We start from the raw sequence: 18,601 nt of genomic DNA, 5'->3' as shown, positions 1-18,601 counted from the left end.
GAAGGGTTAAATATTTATATTTATTCATTTATCCATTTGCATAATTTAATTTATATAATCATAATATTTATTGACTCACTAATAAATTTGAAATGCAAGTTTTATTCAAGTTTTTATTCATTTATGGACACATGCTTTTTTTGTACCAGCTATATTTGCAAAGCTTTTAGTTTTTCTGTTGAGATAACTCATAACATTGCCTACGAGACAAAACGAGCAAACAAAACATTCAATAACTTAAAGATCAAATAAAACAAATAAAATATAAAATTCAACTGCAAGGAGCAGGTCCCTTCCAACTTGAATGTCGTAAAATTCCTTTCTTATCGTTGATGCCTGCGACGTACTTTTACAACAAGTTGAGGGCAATACGATCATCAAGTAATTTCTACTGCTGTAAATCCTGCAGCCGATGTGTGAATTACGGCTGTCTTCTTTTTGACCGTAACAATCAGAATCAATCTGAGAAAAAAAACTCTGAAGCCAGCCAACTGTTTTCTTGCCTTATACCTTTCAGTGAAGAGATGGGAGTTGCAAATTCTTTAGAGTTTCAGCTCTTCTTGTATACAAAGAAACTAGTCCAGCAGTGTATTGACAAACCAAATTCGTTGGACATTGAAAAAAAACGGGGCGTGTTCACCTCGCAGACGTTTCAGCTGAGCAGCTGTAGCTTCTTGTTGGTGTTGCCTCTAGGTTCAAAGCTTGTGGAACATGCCGGTTAATACACCTGAAGTCTGGCTATTTCCATAGTGTACGGAAACATTATTACTGAGGTGCAATGACATTGTAGACATTTCATTTACAAAGTTACAATATATATTGTAATTTTAGTTGAAACATTAACGGTTTTTGGGGCAAAAATTTTATTTATTATTATTATTTATTATTCACCTATTGAAATGTAGTAACAAAATAAATTATACATATTATTTCTATAATAAGAAAGGAATGAAGATAATCCTGTAGATTTATTTAGTCCAAACCATCCTTCTTTTCTTTTATAGCTTCCTGAAACAATATTATTTGTGTATTGTCATGTATCAAGAATATTCACTCGTTATAACATAATTTGGTTTAGTATAATCTATAAATATAGGTAGATTAAAATGACTACGGGGTAATTTGATATCATATATACAAGGTGTGTTCAACAAATTCTTAAAGCTCGCTAACCCTCAGCTTCATTAATTTTCGCTCGACGGTTTCATTTTTTAACCCTAGATTCAGGAATGGCCGGTCATTTGTTTTCAAATATTTTCGGTTTATGCTTCAGGACTACCAATTTTGCTTTGATTAAACATTTGCAAGTGATTTTGAAATGGTAATATTGATATAAAATGAAGCCAGAATTTGATGAGAGTAATGAAAACCCTGAATAGCCCGAAAATCCTGAATCAGATCTAGGTGTTACAGCCATTTCATCCCCACACTGATTCAATCTGTCTAATGCTAGCGGTTTTGCCAAATCAAGACACAACAAAGTTCCAATTTTCCGTAAAGAGTGGTGTTTCTATTACGCCATCACCAGAATACTTGTTTCAAATTAATTTTTTTCATCTGTTCAAGACGAATTTTGCATCTGGGTTCTAGATGACAAATTTTGATTTCTTCCGGTGACTAATAAAAGAAAAAAATAGTTTTATTAGATGAGGTTTGTTTTTTATTACAGTATGGTGCTACCTGCTGCTTATTCTATCAACTAAAAACTTCAAGACTTATTTATCAACGTAAAAGAGACAAAAGCAAACTTTACAAATAATAAATAAAGATTTTGATTATTATTTGATATATAGAATAAAAATTTATTCATTTCAATATAATTTTGAAAAAAAGTATCTTTTTTTGTTGACCTGTGTTATTAAAATGACGTAGTGTAACTTCATGGGATTCATACATTTTCGATTGTGGTTTCCCAAACGTTAGAATTGATACTACCTCAAATTCTGTACTACAAGACTATTGTTCGGTATCAACTGTGTAGTCTAAATTGCAGATAAGGCAGAATGGTTTTCGTGTTCTTGGCGAATATGTTTCAAGAAAGATGACCCACCAGAAGATGAAAAACGTGTGCAAACTTTTGTATCTGAATAAAAATGAGACATGACCGAGCGTTTGATTATACTAACAATAAGAGTACGCTTGTTGGGAATTCTGTAAAACGTGTTTCTAAGAAAAATTTTTAAGCTTGAACCATGAGTTTTGTTCCGAAGCTAAGCCACTTCGGGACGATTTAATGTAAAATTGCTTTTTCAGCAAAGGGGATAGAATTTTCACTGTAGCAACTCGCTATCCTCCAATAAATTAAACCTACCTTGAAACGTTCTTCAAACAGTGAAAGCTCTGCAATGAGGTCAGTTATGGCATGCATAAATGCTTCATGAGGCGTATAATCGGATGTTGTTTGAATACGGATCACAAATTTATGCTCCAAAGGGTGAGGCAACTTGTACCCAGCAAACAAAACTTGAGGATCCTTCAACAACTGACTGAAACAAAAGGATAGACATTAATAAACCTATTTTTTATGACAAAGTCATAAATTTGGACTAAATTGATAGAGGCAGAAAGAAAAATCCTTAATTATATCACTGTCAACTGTATTCTATTTCAAAAAATTGGATTGCTATCACTCAAAATGATGCAGGCACAACAAATTGTTGTCCTGACAAAATTTAGTTTCTCAGAGATAAGCATATGATAAATACTTTCGAATCATGTTTCCCAGGGTGTGATCTTCTTTATTGACTGTAAATATTGCAGCATTGGGTACTTTCGAATCTTGTTCCTTGATGATTCTGTAAAACAAATTATAATTGTTAGAAGCAATTATTATCAAACCAAAAAATTTACTCTCTCGGCTCGACAGAATACGATGGATAATATTTAATTTAGAGGATTAGATAATATGTGGATAATAAAGTGTATACCTATATCATCCTTCCGAGGGTGTCAGTAATTCATGGCAATATTAACAAGTGGCAATATTATTTGTGGTCTTTAAATATCACCAAGATACGAAAATTGATGAAGTCTTTATCGATGCTGTGATAGACTAAATTTATTGTCAAACTCCTGTATGATTCAAATGTGACTCTAATAAAACGACACTTCTTCCAAGTCTAGTTCCAATGGTTAAAGCAATATATTCTTTCGAATACAGCATTGACGAACCGGGAGAAACCAATGGAATGCAAAATACGCTATCCCAAGGTGCGGTAAAACACTTAAGTCTTGACTTAGCGTACTGACAGGTGAATAGTTTGTTTATATTAACCTAAAACCTGAGCTTAACCTTAACTTGGGAAAAATGGTTTCACAGAATGCTTACTTCTTCTCTCCATCATACAAAAGAAATGACTCGAAAGTTGGTGGCGCGTTCATGTTGATAGCTAAATTATTCTTTAATAGTGAATATTATCCAGGTATCAAAATAAGAAAATCATGCACCGCTAAATACACTGGTGATCACCCGAGCTGGTGATGTATGTATACACGATTTGCTTAGAAGTGCAGCTTCTTTCTCTAAAAAAGTTGTTTTCTCGCACTCAAGAGTGTCAAAATACCCTAGATCAGTAGTGATTAATTGTTATGAAGTTGGATCTGTACTGGCATCCAGGACTACACGGGGTGCGTTCTGAAATTGGCTCGTATAGCGCTGAAAATTCCCTAGGACAGGGTCACCCACGAACTCGGCAGCGCAAAAGGGATTAAAAATTCTTAGATGCACTTGGAGCTTAATATAGGGACGTATCCCTAGTATACTCACACTACGCTTGAGTTGTTTTACCCGAATTCACCTGAAGTGTTCTGGAGTGGACTGAAAATTCCCTAGGAGTAGGACAGAGATTTGGCAGTAAAGCGGTAGAGCAAGAGAGACAGGAAATAGCAATGTTCTTTCATGTAGTTTAGTATTCTCTGATTGGAATATTCCAATGCAAACGCTCAGACGACTCTGCATCTCACTCGAATGCCAAGCTTGTCCCACCTCTCTCTAGCCTGCGTATCTATGGCCTTGATCACCTTGATGCCTTGATCTATGGCTGGAGCTTTGAAGAGCTCACGAGCCGCAAAGTAGTTGTCAAAATGGCGGGTGAAGGTTCGGCTTGCATAAATCCAAATGCAGAAATTATTCGTGGACAAGTGTTCGAGGTTGGTCCGCGATATACTAATTTGTCGTATATGGGAGAAGGAGCTTACGGAATGGTTGTGTAAGTTTCACAGGCAATATTTTCATGCCAAAAATGATAATTTCATAATTTGCCCTGACCAGCATTGTGACAGGCGATAAGATAAACAATTCGAGCTTATACCAGCCGAGACATGTTAACGATTCGATTATAATGATAACACGTCAGCTTGTACGAGAATGCTCAGAAATTTTGACATTCTATATACGTCTTACGAACCACACCTTTACGCCAGCTGCTGATTGCTTTTAATTGGCGCCACATTCAAATTCCTGTCACACCCCTTTCTTTCATTTCTGCACGTTACGCCACGCTCGAGTTTATTCGTGAGACCTTGATCCGGCTGTCTTGTACTTCTTTTTCTAAGTCTACCTTTTTCAGATGATTTGCGTAGTCAGTGTTTAGGCTATATTGACTGTGAATCCTCCTCTCCTCTATGAATTCAGCACTCGAAGCAATATATAGTCTTGGAATATGTACAAGTTGAAGGATCCAACTTGACACTTGTCAAATTTTGTGGTCAATTGTCAAGGAAATAAGTATGACAAACGTTTTGAAAATTTTAATTAACACAGAGCCTTATGACAGTTACCTTCAAAGTTCTGTGACTGAATAATTTTTATGCACAAATGTTTAGGAACCTCCCCTCAAAAATAAGGATATTATGATACAATTGATGATAATTCTATACACAATGAATGCACATCGAGTTGGTGGAAATTTTGAAAAGATATTTGACAATCGAGATAATACTTGAGGTTATGTTACTTGGTCATGATGCTCAATAACATCGTAGAAGCTGTGTCATTCTGGGCACTCGAGCAGTCATCATACAGATTTTATTATTATTATTAGAAAAATTAATAATTTTGGGTTCATAAAGTATTTTAATATTTTGGTTTTATGGTTTTCTAAATTTCAGACATGAAAGGAATTTTTCAGAAATAACAAATTTTCCTAAAAATGCGTCGTTATATTAACATTGCTATTTTGAACCTCATATATTTGCAATATTTCAAATGCTCCATGTATGGAAATATCAAAATTGTTAGTCAATTATTATTAGCCATTTGTATTTTTACTTAGTAAAACACCGTGGCCAGTGGACAAGTATGATTTTTGTTCATCAATTTAGAATGTACCTGAAGTTTTGATCATTTAAGCTAAGATTGAAAACTAAAGTTGCTGCTTGTACTGACTTCTGTCAAGTTCCTGAGGGGTGAATGAATCTTCAAAATTTCGTGACTTTACTTTTTGTATTAATTCGTGACTACTTGTGCTTTTGATCAAGCTTAATTGATGAAAACACTCAGATAGACTTTTTACAGTAGCTAAAATCGATATTGCATTATTTGTGAAAACCGGTAAATTTATTACAAAAAATATTTTCAAAACTAAAAAGCTCAAGAAAAATATGAAGAACTTTTACATGTTCTAACAGAGGGAGATTCTCAATACCTTAGTTGTTCCTGCTTAAAGAACGATTTTGTTAGATGTTTGTTATGTAATGTACTTAAAGTTTGTAACGATATTGCAACGATGCAAGTTTACGAAAAATTTATGAACTTGCAACTTTAGGGTTGTCTGAAATTCAGTAATTTGTAATAAAGCAGAATCCACCGATAATTTGAAAATCGAACTTCTTCATTTGCTGTAAAATTGGGAAATAGTGGTTTTTCCAAATTCGTTACATTAATGTTGCTAATTTCATCAACTAGTTATGTATTGTAGTCAGCAGTTTTGTAATTTTCCATTGCAGAGAGAAAGCTTTCAATCAGACTTCGTCTTTTGTAAAAAACATATTAAAATTATCTTTTTAGCTTCATTTTGTGTTTATATTATATTGTTCATTGAATTCTTGACATATCATCCGCAAACAGGAGGAAAATATTGACGTTATGTGATTTTAGGAAACGTTGTTATTTTTTAACTTGAGAATCATCTGAAATTTGGTAAACCGTAATAAAATAGAGTACGATACTCCTGTTTTGCAAATTGCACTCCTTTGAAGTTATTTTGAAGTCCTCAAATGTTAATTTTTTGTTCAATGTCCCATTGTGTTATCCTTAATATTGTCAACCTCGTGAATTTGCCAGTTTTTCTAATCACATGTGTGTCTCACGAACACATTGTGAAATATCTTGTGAGCGAAATTCAGCATTTCAAAAGACCTGTTCATTTCTAATCATTTAATATGTAATTACCAGCAAATATTGTCAGAAGATAAGGTGACCATAAAACCGCATCACTGATAGTTGCTGGTTTCCTTTCAGAGACCGTGGTCTGCGCATTCATAGTGTGCGCAATAATTTAAGATTTTATGAATAAAAGAAGTTTATTCCATTCACATTCGACACATCAAATTCTCAAATACTTTCAACCTGTGCTAATGCAATGTGTTTTCATGTAAGGTTGTCACACTACATGAAAACCAGGAAGATCTGGAATGGTCGGAGAATTTTCTTTTCCAAAAAAAACCAAGACAAAGCCAGATAATCCTATCGAATTTCTGGAGGAACTGAAATCCCATATTTAAACTTTTATATTATTCCAAACCTTACAGTATTAGAGTAATACTTGGCATATCTATAGCAGAATCAGTTTTGAATGAAAAACTGAAATATAAGTGCAGTATAAAAACAGAATCTGAATGAAATATAATTTAAAATGATTGATTAAATTCATTCGTTCATTACAATATTTTGAAACTATACAATCGGTATTTAGAGAATTAAAATTTTGAGTGTGTAAAAGTCAGGAAGTTTACAATTGAAAAATGGTTCAATTATGGTAACAATGATCAGACTATAACACATCATTCTATTAAAAACAAAAATGGAGTTTGTTAGGCCGTTAACTGTAGTTTCATTAATTATATTTTGAAAAAGTTACTTCAGGGTGTTTCTTTTTAATTGCCCCAGGTATATTCAAAGAATTCTAAAGTCACAAAATAACAATTCTTCGTCAAGATGAATCACTGCAGTAATGTTACTAACTTCAATGTGTTGAAAAATATGGTTCTTGGAGAAATTTAAAGAATTGATTTTGAGCACTATGTAAAATTTATGAAAAATATAAACAAGTACTAAAAGCAGTCGATACGTTCAGATTGATGTTGAGAAAGAATGGCTAATCCTAATCTTTCATTAGTTTCTTAAAATTGGAGTGTTTATTGATATATTTAGTAATTGACTTTGAGCAAAATTGAACTGAAAGAAAAATCAAACTACTTTATCTCACCATGGAAACATCTGGTGCCTAATTTTTAACGAATTTGCATGAAAAACATGAGTTTGTTATTAAAGTTAGGTTGAATTCAGTCCTAAAAAAATGTCTATTTCCATCTGAACAACTGGGAAATGTCAGGAATTTGATATGTCATTGGCACTATACACTCTGTTCAAATTTAAACTACAAATGACCAACAATAACCGATTTTCGATAAAACCGATTATTTTTTCCGATTAATCGACTACAATCATATTCTTCAAACCCGATTAATCAGCCCACTTGATTATGTTTCCACACAATTGGTTTTAGTTTTTCACTCTTATGAATGATGTAATACAATATCAATTTATCTGATTAAAGCATCAATTATTATCATTGTCTTTCTTATGAAGTACCTCTTTGATATAATAAGTGAAAGATAAATGAATATTTTTACCTGAAATTGAAAAATATTTTAAATAAAACTACATATTATCAAAAAAACTTTCCCCCTATTAAGACTACGTATTGGAATTTACAAAATTTTGGATCTAAAGCACCGTTTCAAAAAAATACGAACTAATCTATTATCTATTATTAGTTTAATTGCGTGAAGCATACATAGATAGTTTTGATAATTATAAAAAATTTATTTGCATTAATTTATTTTTATAATTTGTGTTTTGCAGATCCGCATACGACAATGTAACAAAAACTAAAGTAGCTATCAAGAAAATATCTCCCTTCGAGCATCAAACCTACAGCCAGAGGACTCTGCGAGAAATAAAAATTCTCACCAGGTTCAAGCATGAGAATGTAAGAAATTTTTTCATAGATCTAGTATTTATTGCGTGAGAACAAAATGATAACCAATTCCTTACAGAGTTTCGAATATTCCTTTGTGTAATGTTAGGAACGAATATTTTTTAACTAAACCTTGTTCTCTAATTCCACCCCCCCAACTACCGTTAAGCACATATATTGCATAGCGTAACCCAAATGCAGATCTTGTCTGACGTCCAAATTTGTCTGGCCGTATCCGAATTTGTATATTCGACAGAGATTCATGCTCCTTAATATAGGTTTCATTTAAAATATCAGAGGAAACTGTATATTTTTACAAGGAATGTTTGTAAGAATTCTGTAAATCATTTCGATTTATCTGTGTGGTAACTTGGATAGCTGAGAATATTCGCGAAGTTTTGTGTAATAAGAAATCGGAGAAAATATGGTAATTTGTGTTCATCTATGAAGAAAACGAAATTTTTTCATCTATTTATTGTCGAACTTTAATATTTACAATACTGTTGTGAAAATTTTCTTAGAAAACTATATCGTATGACACCAAAGTGCGAACATATTTTCAAAGACGCTAGAGATTAAGAGATGAAACTTTTATATGGAGATAATATTTTGTTTAGTTTCCAGGAAAAAATGATTAGATCTAATCAGATCCTGTCTATCCAATCTGATCTAACACTACATGATGTATGGATCTATTTATATTCGATAAACGATGAAGACAAAATTTGGATCCAATTAGATTGATTCATTTTCTCTCAGGCTTATAGATACGGACTAGGAAAAACTATATTCGGAATTAGGATGAGTCAAGGAATTTAATCTCAACGAAATGATGGCTATTCTTATGTTATGATTCCCAGATTATCCGATATTTCATTAGATGCAGAAGGCAAGAATTGATTTAATATGTTCTTATGATTAAAAAACTCACTCCGGAAAAGTTGAGTTTTTATGAAGTGTAATGAATTATGAATTTCAAAATCATACAGAAACATTCAAAGTATCAGCTAATTTAAAAAAAAAAAATTGCAACAAGTTTCACACGAATTAGTGTACAATCTTGCCCTCACTTATTTTACTCGAACTGCCACATGACTCTGTATAAAAATTGAGGCAATATACGGTTTGTATCACCTATGTGAAATCGCTTTTTAGGCTCAAAAAGTTGAACATGTTTACGATTTTCATTCTAACAGATCGGACAATTTCATATTACGCGATAAGTCACAGAATTTGATGAAACACATACTTGAGAAAAAGGAGAAAAAAAATAAACTGAAAGTAAAAGTAAAAATTCTTGATACAATTCAAACTCTGAAATAGAATACTTGCAATATACAGAATAATCTGTATTTTCTTGTAAAGATCAGTAATTGTACTGCAAGTTTTGAATATTATAGTGAAAAAGATTATTCTTAATTCATATCTGTCTCATAAGTATGTGTGAAAGTAACCGATGGTGTTTCTTTTTCAGATTATAGATATACGGGATATACTGAGAGCACCTAGTATGGAACAAATGAAAGATGTATACATTGTGCAATGTTTGATGGAAACTGACTTGTACAAGCTACTCAAGACTCAGGTAAATTTATTTTATAATTTACCACGAGCTTTATCCACACTTACTTATTTTTAACTATCTTAGATATATTGTACGTTTTAGAGAAACCTGAAAAATTCAAAATATCATAACATTTTCATTCTCTAGGCGGTTTCTTTTCATCGTACAATCCTTCTATCAGTCTTAAATTTTCATTAAACAACTAAGCACACAACGAATATTTATGTGCCAGAAATTACGAACATTTATTTCAACGTATATTTAAACAACTTTTACAACATAACTTCATTTGAAATTTTTCAACACAACTTAAATTATAAATTCATTCACCACTTTTTACTAATTTTGGAGTCTACTATGATAGAAAAAGTGGAAAAGTTTCGAAAACGCCACGCTTGAGTAAGTTCTCATTTATAATGAATGTTCATAACTTCAAACGCGCACATGAGTGTCCGTAAATTCTTTTACTAATTGTAATCGCTACAATTGATTGAACTTTTATTTATGTTCGCAGCCTATTAGTAACGATCACATATGCTACTTCCTGTATCAAATATTGCGAGGGCTTAAATACATTCATTCAGCAAATGTATTGCATAGAGATTTGAAGCCCAGTAATCTGCTACTGAACACCACTTGTGACCTTAAAATCTGCGATTTTGGGCTTGCCCGAGTTGCGGATCCTGATCATAATCACGCCGGCTTCCTTACAGAATATGTCGCCACTAGATGGTATCGGGCACCGGAAATAATGCTGAACTCGAAGGTACTTGATCCACTCATGCCCGAATGACAGCTCTAGGAAAACTTACCACCAAAAGAACTTGTATAGCTAATAAGGGAGTCTTGAGATCTACTTATTTTTACAATATGCTTGCAGGGTTACACCAAATCAATTGACATTTGGTCAGTTGGATGCATTTTAGCAGAGATGCTGTCTAGGCGAGCTATATTCCCTGGGAAACACTATTTGGACCAGCTCAACCACATTCTCGGTGTACTTGGTTCTCCGTCTGCTGATGATCTCGAATGTATTATTAATGACAAGGTATGACATTTCAAATATCTATACCTATGAATCATTTCAAAACACTTAATAAAGTATCAAAATCGGCTGCGATTTTCCGGCAAGATTATCTTGGTGTAATATACTGATTCTTTATGATGCTCTAAGTATTCGATGGTCAGAATTGCTTTGATACAATTTTCAAATGATATCAAGTCACTACTAGATACTACGAATCGAGCAATTGAAATTATTCACGTGTGAATAACCAGAAAGTTGAGAAATCTGTAAACCAGGTGAAACGTCAAGTAGATCTACTGACTTTGAATTATCAACATCGGAAATGATAAAATTATGCTTTCATTTAATAATGTCTGGTATTTCGAATCCTTGTCAAGAAAAATCATGAGATTAATTTCAAAAGTATCAAAAAGGCTTCACTTCAGCTGAGAAGGGTATATTATTTCAAAAATTAAAAGCGAAAGATGAAACACCCAAGTACGATACACTTGCATCACAGTTTCACATGCATTACTACTACATTTAGATACATTTCATCACCACATGGCTGTAGTGTAAACCGTTTTTACTCGTTTTATGTATTTTTTCCATGCAGCAGTATAAATGTTAATGATTTCTGTCATGAAAACTATAACTAAAACGTTTTCCTTGAGTCATTAATTGAAATCTGAGAGCTTGGAGATAGATTAGACAAAGATGTTGCAATACTTCAATGTAAAGTGTACAACCATATTTTACATAAGTTTGACAAAAGATAAACTTGTATAACATGACCAAGTTGTACATCAGCTTACTCTCAATGTCAAAATCGATATACCTACGTGATGAAGTAATGAATTCGCTTTATATTTTCAGTAAAGCGAATAGCTTAATTTTGAGGCAAATATTATAGTCTAGGAGGTAGTGCTGCAAGTAAACAAGTCATAGTATGCCGGCTGATTTTGATATCTATAGTTGATTTCGTACAATTAATCAGTAAACCGACCGTCAACTGCTCTAGTGGCGGTGGGTGTGAGTGTGGGAGATTGTGAAACTTGTAAAATATAACATATTTTCAAGTAATATTTTGCCGACTGAAATTGTTATCAGCTATTGCTGAAAAGATACTGAGTCGGATAAAACTAGTCAACTGCATCGTGGAACGGGGGTTGTGCATCAGCTGCTCGTATGAACTTGTAAAAAAAAAAACACCCAGGCTAAATTAATTTTAATCCTTTGATAGTACTCTTGTAAAGAGGTATACGGTGCTTGGGCAATATCTACCGATTTTTAAATTTTTTTTACTGCCAGGCTAGGTTGGACTTTCAAAATTAAAAAATCTGATCGTAAAATCGTAATCAACAACCTTGAAAACAGTGGTGTATCCATTTTTAGATCATTCTGAGGCTTCTTTCGAATTCCTGTCCGGTATCTTGGATTTCAAAAATCTGATAGTTTGTTTCGACCTAGCATCATGTCGTCAATAGCTGATAACAATTTTAGTTGGTAGAATTACAGGGACTATTACATACCAGAAAAAGCCTTGTATAATATATAGTTTTTATGCCTTTTTCTTTTTAAGTATCACCATCACAAATAGCACTAATGAGCATGACTATTAAATTTTATTTTAACCATCTTGTTACATCAAAAGTCTAATATGCTTATTTTTATTTTGTCATTTTGATGATTTTATCAATTGTAGTAGCATTCTGTGAATGTAATACATGCAATCGCTAAATATCGAATTACTTCTTTAGAAGCTACAATTCCTTTGCAAGTAAATGAAAATGCTATAACTTGAATATACTCATGCAGAAATTTAATTACCACTAAGATAGATAAAATTATTTAATTTCCCACTTCGTTTAAAGAATGTAGGTGAAAACATTTCGTCGAGTTTGAAATATGGCTCACAGTTATTTGAAACTTATTGAAACAGGCTCGTGGTTACCTCCAATCTTTGCCGTACAAACCTAAGGTTCCGTGGACAAGTCTGTTTCCAAACGCTGACCCGAGAGCCTTGGATCTTTTGGATAAGATGTTAACATTCAACCCAAACAAACGTATCATAGTGGAACATGCTTTAGCTCATCCATATTTAGAACAGTATTATGATCCAGCTGACGAGGTAAGTAGTTGAATCTGTTTAAATTATAACAGTATGTATCGAATGAATATTACTTGAGTAATTTTTATAGCCTGTAGCAGAAGAACCGTTCAAATTTTCCATGGAATTAGATGACCTCCCAAAAGAAACTCTGAAGCAGTATATATTTGAAGAAACCTTGCTTTTTCAGCAGAATAATCAAGAGAATACCATATAGTCCACTGGGGTGAGGTCTAATTTTTTTTACTTTACCTGACTTTTAGATATGTCGAATTCATTGTTTCCATTGAGATATTCAAGTTACTTACTTCAAGTTTGTGTATCACCGACGTTTTTTAAATTCCGTATAGTCGCGAAAGTTGAGCGACAATGGATCTGCCCACAACACAGCTATTTGCAACTTCGAACTAACAAGGAAAATATCCCAGGTCGATCTCTCCGATCTGATCTCTTTTGTAATAAGTTATCGCTTAATTTTTAGTCTACTATAACATATTACAATACAAATCAAATCGGAGAGATCAACCTGGGATACCTTCCTTACAAGTATAGTGTGCGATGATACTTTTTCCAAGTGTGGTATTTAGTTTGGTTTAACTTTTTTATTTTAGTTTATTCTGCTGTAGAAGTTACTTTTTGCTGTCATATAAATACGATTACTAGTCAAATCATTCAAGGTGATTCATCATCTGTAGTTGTAACGTTTGGAAATCAATATGATACTTAAGTACATGGGTCACATTTATGTACAAATATATAAGCTATGCCGAGATTGAAGTTATTTTGTGATCTGTGAGACTAGATACAAAATTAATATTATCCCTCTGAGGTAGTTTTTTACCTGTTGGAAGTTCAACTTATTTGTTCAAAATGATGTGGACACAAATCTTGTTATTGGACTTTAGATTTATGGAAAATTCATGCGTGACAATTCGTAAACTGCGAAAGTTCGATTTTATACATTTAGACTGAACAAACTTGTTTTTCTGGCAGAGCAACTTCTTCACTAAGCAGCAAATTCACACTTCAAGTTATTTATTGAAATCTGTTAGGACAAAAACTGAGCCAAATGATAATTATATTTTGGTAAAAAAATGATGGTTCCTAATGAGTTACAATACTGATACAAATTGCACGAATTATCACGTGTATTCAAAATTTAAGATACTTTCGATATGCAAAATTTATATGAATATGAAATCAGGTGAAAATCATGTATAAATTTACTAGCTACGACATATAAATATGTATCAACTATAATTACAAAAAATAGAAATGTATAAATCAAATCGGAAGGTCTTTTTTTTTATTTTTAACTATGCAATATGTGAGTCAGAATACACGAAATATTACCAAAGGGTTTAGATGGATAAAAATGGTGAATCTGACCCCATCGAATTTTGTGGCACTGATGTTTCCAAAAGTTCTTAACTTCAAAAAAAAATATAAAAATTTGTAGCTTTCTATGTCGATTCCGAGGGGTCTTTGTGCTGAAAAATCAGAAACATCTCAAAATTCATCGGAGAACTTTCTCCAACTTTCTATTGATAAATTCCATATTTAACCATAGAATCTTTCTTTGTAAAAATTATTTTGCCGTGTATAAATTTTTCTTATATACAACAGGCGACAAATCAATTTTGGGCGCAGGGGGCGCCACTGGCAATCAAAGCGATCGAACCGAAAATCGGAGCGCGAGAGATCAGAGATCAGTTCAGTTCACTGCTAACATCCGAAGTGATGAGTTGCTTCAGACGAGGATCAATGTCTGGCGAATATTCGAATCACTGTATCTGTGTAGCATTATGGGACATGGCCTATAAGGCCAAAACCTAATGGTAAAAAAAAAAAAAAAAATCTGTAGCATCAAAGGGTTTTTTATGAAAATTCACATCAATCAGAGCATAATAAGAGAAAAAATGCTTTTGTTTAAATGAATAACAAAGGACTTTTCTACTCCAGTCCACTGGTAGTAACTGTTATAAACTCTCGTATTTTTTACTCGACTTGCCATTATTGTTGTGATTTATAAATGTACTTTAAATTCTTCGAATGAGCTGATCTGTCAAAGTTCCATGTTTTGTGCTTTCATTAATTTTTGATTTACCCGTTGATTGATCGATGCTCATAATTAGTCACACTGTAATCCAATCACAGGCGATTTCAACTAACTCGTTCAAATTGCCCTGATATGTAAGAATATTTTCTAAAATCTGAAGCAAAATTTTCATGGAATTTCGTTGACATTTGCTACAACGTAACTCCCCAAGTTAGTCACCATAGACTGTTATTTTCTTGGACAGTTAATACATTATAAAAGTTGATTGTTTTGTGGAACCCGAGTGATCCCAGATAGTTTCTGACTTGGTGCACTCTTATACTTGGTCCAAATTTTTGTTGCACCTGATGCCACACTTGGACTCCTCTGCTTTATAATTTTGATGTATTATTACAAAGAATAACGAATTATGTAATTAGGAAAAAATGACATATTTTTTTCAGATTTTTACCTTAACTCTGAGATAGTCCGCTTTGTGGTCGAAGTTTCTTATGGAAATAACATGGGAAAAACTTTTTTTCTCAGTATATATTTTATTGTAAAAGCAACAATGTTAAAAAAAATTTATAACTGTGAGGTTTTACTCGGCATTGGTGCTACTGTCTGGGAAAAAAATTAAACAATCATACCACGCAATCTCAACAAATTGCACACCCTCGAAATTTGACTTTTTTTGCATTCAGAGAAAGTGCAATTCGTTTAGATTTGCTGGTATCTTGATGTAAATTTTTTTACAGATAGTAGCACTAATACCCACTAAAGCCTCGCAGTAACAGATTTAAAAAAATATTATTACTGTTGCAATAAAACATATACAGAGGCAACAAGTTGTTTCCATGTTACTTCCATAAGAAACTTCGATCACAAAGCGAACTATCCCAGAGTCGAGATAGAAATATGAAAAAATTAGGCAATTGTTTTCGAATTATTTGACCTTGATTTGGAGGGTGGGAGGGCAAAAATTCGTCAATACCCTAAATAAAGGACACCCTGTTAAGCACGTTATGGTTGGTATACACTATACTAGTGGGCATTGCAGATACTGTATCTCGTAGAAATTAGGAAATGTTTATAGACACTTTTTTCAAACAGTTCTTCCGCAAAAAAACACAGTGAGAAACAAATTGCATGTTATTAATTTATAAATTAGTTGTAACTGTGATTGGGAAATATTTTGTTATATTTTCAGCTTGACTCCAAGAATTGCAGACTTACAGGAAGTTAATGAACGTGGCATACCTAACAAGATGAGTGCCATCAAGAATAGAGAATACGTACTGGGGTTTAAGGTTCGTTATGTGACTCGGCGCGAGTTAGACATTGGTTGGTAAGGCACTCGTGCCACACGTATACACTTGTACATTCACATTCTCTACCGAAATATAGTGATTTTTATCGCACTAAACGCATAATATTAATTCGTATTTATCTATCCTGAGTTATCATAGCTTATACGCCATATTCTACTTTTTAGTAATTAATAATCAGTAATTACTACATTCGTGCACTATCTGTGATTTAATTACTGAGCAATGAGGTGATTCTGTTATTTATAATATACCCAGTTCAAATTTTGTATATACATATATAGATTTAAAAGAATATTACAAATTTTGTTTCATAGTTTTCAACGGGATTTACCTTGTTTATTCGTTCATCAGTGTATGTCAAGCAATAGGCATGAGAAATTGACTTTGTAGTCTTTTAGGTACATACAACACCGAAAATTAAAAATTGACAAACATGTGTTTGTGCAAAATTTAATTGAAATTTGTTAATTGCGTAATTTTCGAAAAATGAAAACTAACTATAGGCACGCACATTTTGGCGTTAAATGTTGGTTTGCTTCTTTCAGAAATTATTCGTGTAAAAACTTATAATCAAACATTAAAATTTAATCAAACCTATCACGATATTATGCGATACTCTAACTACTACAATCCACCATCATTCAGATAGCCTGGTGATATCAGGCACTGCGAGAAAGTAATTACAAGAATATCTGCGGGGGACTTATCAAATTCTTTCAACGATCACAAATTTTCGAAATTTACGAACAAAAAGTGACACTCAAACAAGGTTTATTCTGTCAGTTTCAACTCAAAGTGATACCGCTAATACCACATGAAGAAAGATTTCGTTCACTTCTTAGTTGAGACTATAATATGCAAATAATGCAAATATTTCTTCAGGACAATTGAAAACCAACAGAACATGCTTCACTTGATTCCTCGTTTTGACTACGGACTATGAGAAATATCTAATAAATTTAGGAATTGGATTAGTGATTACAGAAACATTTACCTCTGGACTTAGAATGATTAATGACGTTAAATTAAAAAAGTACTAAAGATTTCTGTTCAATGATGCAAGTTCTGTAAAATAATTAACAATAAGACGTGGTAAGCTTCAAACGAAAGTCACCATTATGAAACCATCACGACAATCTGTCATTCGATTTTATGATATTTTCCCTCGTAACAGGTAGAATTATCATCATGTACTAATGTATATTGTGCGCAATTGAGAGGTATACGACGAATTTGTTTTGGTAAATGAAAAATAATACGAGACAAAAAAAATGTCGCCAAACAGAAGCTTTAATTATTGAAGATTCGGCACATCTATCTGTATATGTAGGGTATCTTGGATAGATCGACATTGGGAGCAAAAGGATAGTATTTAATTTCATAACTTTACGTATTGCTGTGGCAATTTAATGATGTGGCATTGTTTGTCTTGCAAATTTCTACTCAGATATCATACAATTCAATCCATTAATTATCGTCACGTATCTTTAGATCATAAGATAAAAATATGTTTTGCATGATATACATAATTATCTCATTCAAAAATATGTCTTGCAATTGAAGTAATTGTGTTGTGGGTGGTTGAGGGTTGTTGAGATTTAAGTTGATAGATTTTATATGGGCATAACAGACAGAAGAACCATAGGGTATTCTCTGTAAGAAGTATCTTTGACCTTATTATGGAGTATTTTCTACCCATTCAATTGGTACATATTGGTGTTTCAATTGAGTCGAGTTAATTTAATGTTTCAAGTACTTTGACAGGAGCTGTTATGCTTAAATCCAGCAACAATGTTATTCTAACCATTGCGTTTACTGTTATTGTAAACTACGCAACTGGTTATAAACTCAAATTGATTTGACCACGATTATTGACCGTAGCCACCGGATAACCAGAAGCCAAATACTATATCTTTGGACATAAGTTACATGTTATTCTTAATGTGTTTAGTCTCGTTGTAGGACACGGGATAAAAGATGGTAAAAGGAAAGTTTTGGAACAAAACCAAATCTAAATTGATTCAACTCCACTGAATTGGTATCCAAAAAAAAAGATATTGAAGTTCCAAATTTACTTAGACGCTCAGAATAATTTCCTCGAAGAACCGTGAGCTCAATATTTCACGTTTCAATTTTTCTATCATATTAATGTAAATAAGTATTATTTGTAGTTATTCTCTCTGCGAATATTTTCACTGAAGAAAAAATGAACCGTAATTTTATTTAGGTTATAAATACTCTACGTATTAATGATATAGTATAATTATATTTATGAAAGTATTATAAAAGATCATTTCAAATTTTATACATCACGTGTATAGTATACATGAAAAAACCTTTTTACCGATCAA

The 18,601-nt window shown here is 32.7% G+C and overlaps 2 protein-coding genes across 2 annotated transcripts; one reads left to right on the top strand and one right to left on the bottom strand.

Annotated features, from left to right (window-relative positions):
• Positions 1–856: 856 nt before the first annotated feature.
• Positions 857–3,488, bottom strand: LOC124407318 (DNA-directed RNA polymerase II subunit RPB11). The gene is made up of 4 exons (XM_046883346.1): positions 3,329–3,488; positions 2,706–2,795; positions 2,312–2,486; positions 857–1,008 (listed from the first exon to the last, which is right to left on the bottom strand). The coding sequence occupies exons 1-4, from the start codon at positions 3,379–3,381 to the stop codon at positions 973–975; spliced, it is 354 nt and encodes a 117-aa protein (XP_046739302.1). The 5' UTR covers positions 3,382–3,488; the 3' UTR covers positions 857–972.
• LOC124406474 (mitogen-activated protein kinase 1) lies at positions 3,380–17,789 on the top strand. Its single transcript, XM_046881901.1, has 9 exons — positions 3,380–3,422; positions 3,947–4,208; positions 8,087–8,213; positions 9,676–9,786; positions 10,280–10,531; positions 10,646–10,813; positions 12,714–12,902; positions 12,973–13,107; positions 16,130–17,789. Exons 1-8 carry the CDS (start codon positions 3,380–3,382, stop codon positions 13,096–13,098), a joined length of 1,278 nt encoding a protein of 425 aa, XP_046737857.1. The 3' UTR covers positions 13,099–13,107; positions 16,130–17,789.
• Positions 17,790–18,601: the final 812 nt, after the last annotated feature.

Source organism: Diprion similis, chromosome 6 (assembly GCF_021155765.1).
Source record: "Diprion similis isolate iyDipSimi1 chromosome 6, iyDipSimi1.1, whole genome shotgun sequence".
Classification (NCBI taxonomy): domain Eukaryota; kingdom Metazoa; phylum Arthropoda; class Insecta; order Hymenoptera; family Diprionidae; genus Diprion; species Diprion similis.
The sequence above is the reverse complement of the archived record's forward strand: the minus strand, read 5'-3'. Positions and strand labels throughout refer to the sequence as shown.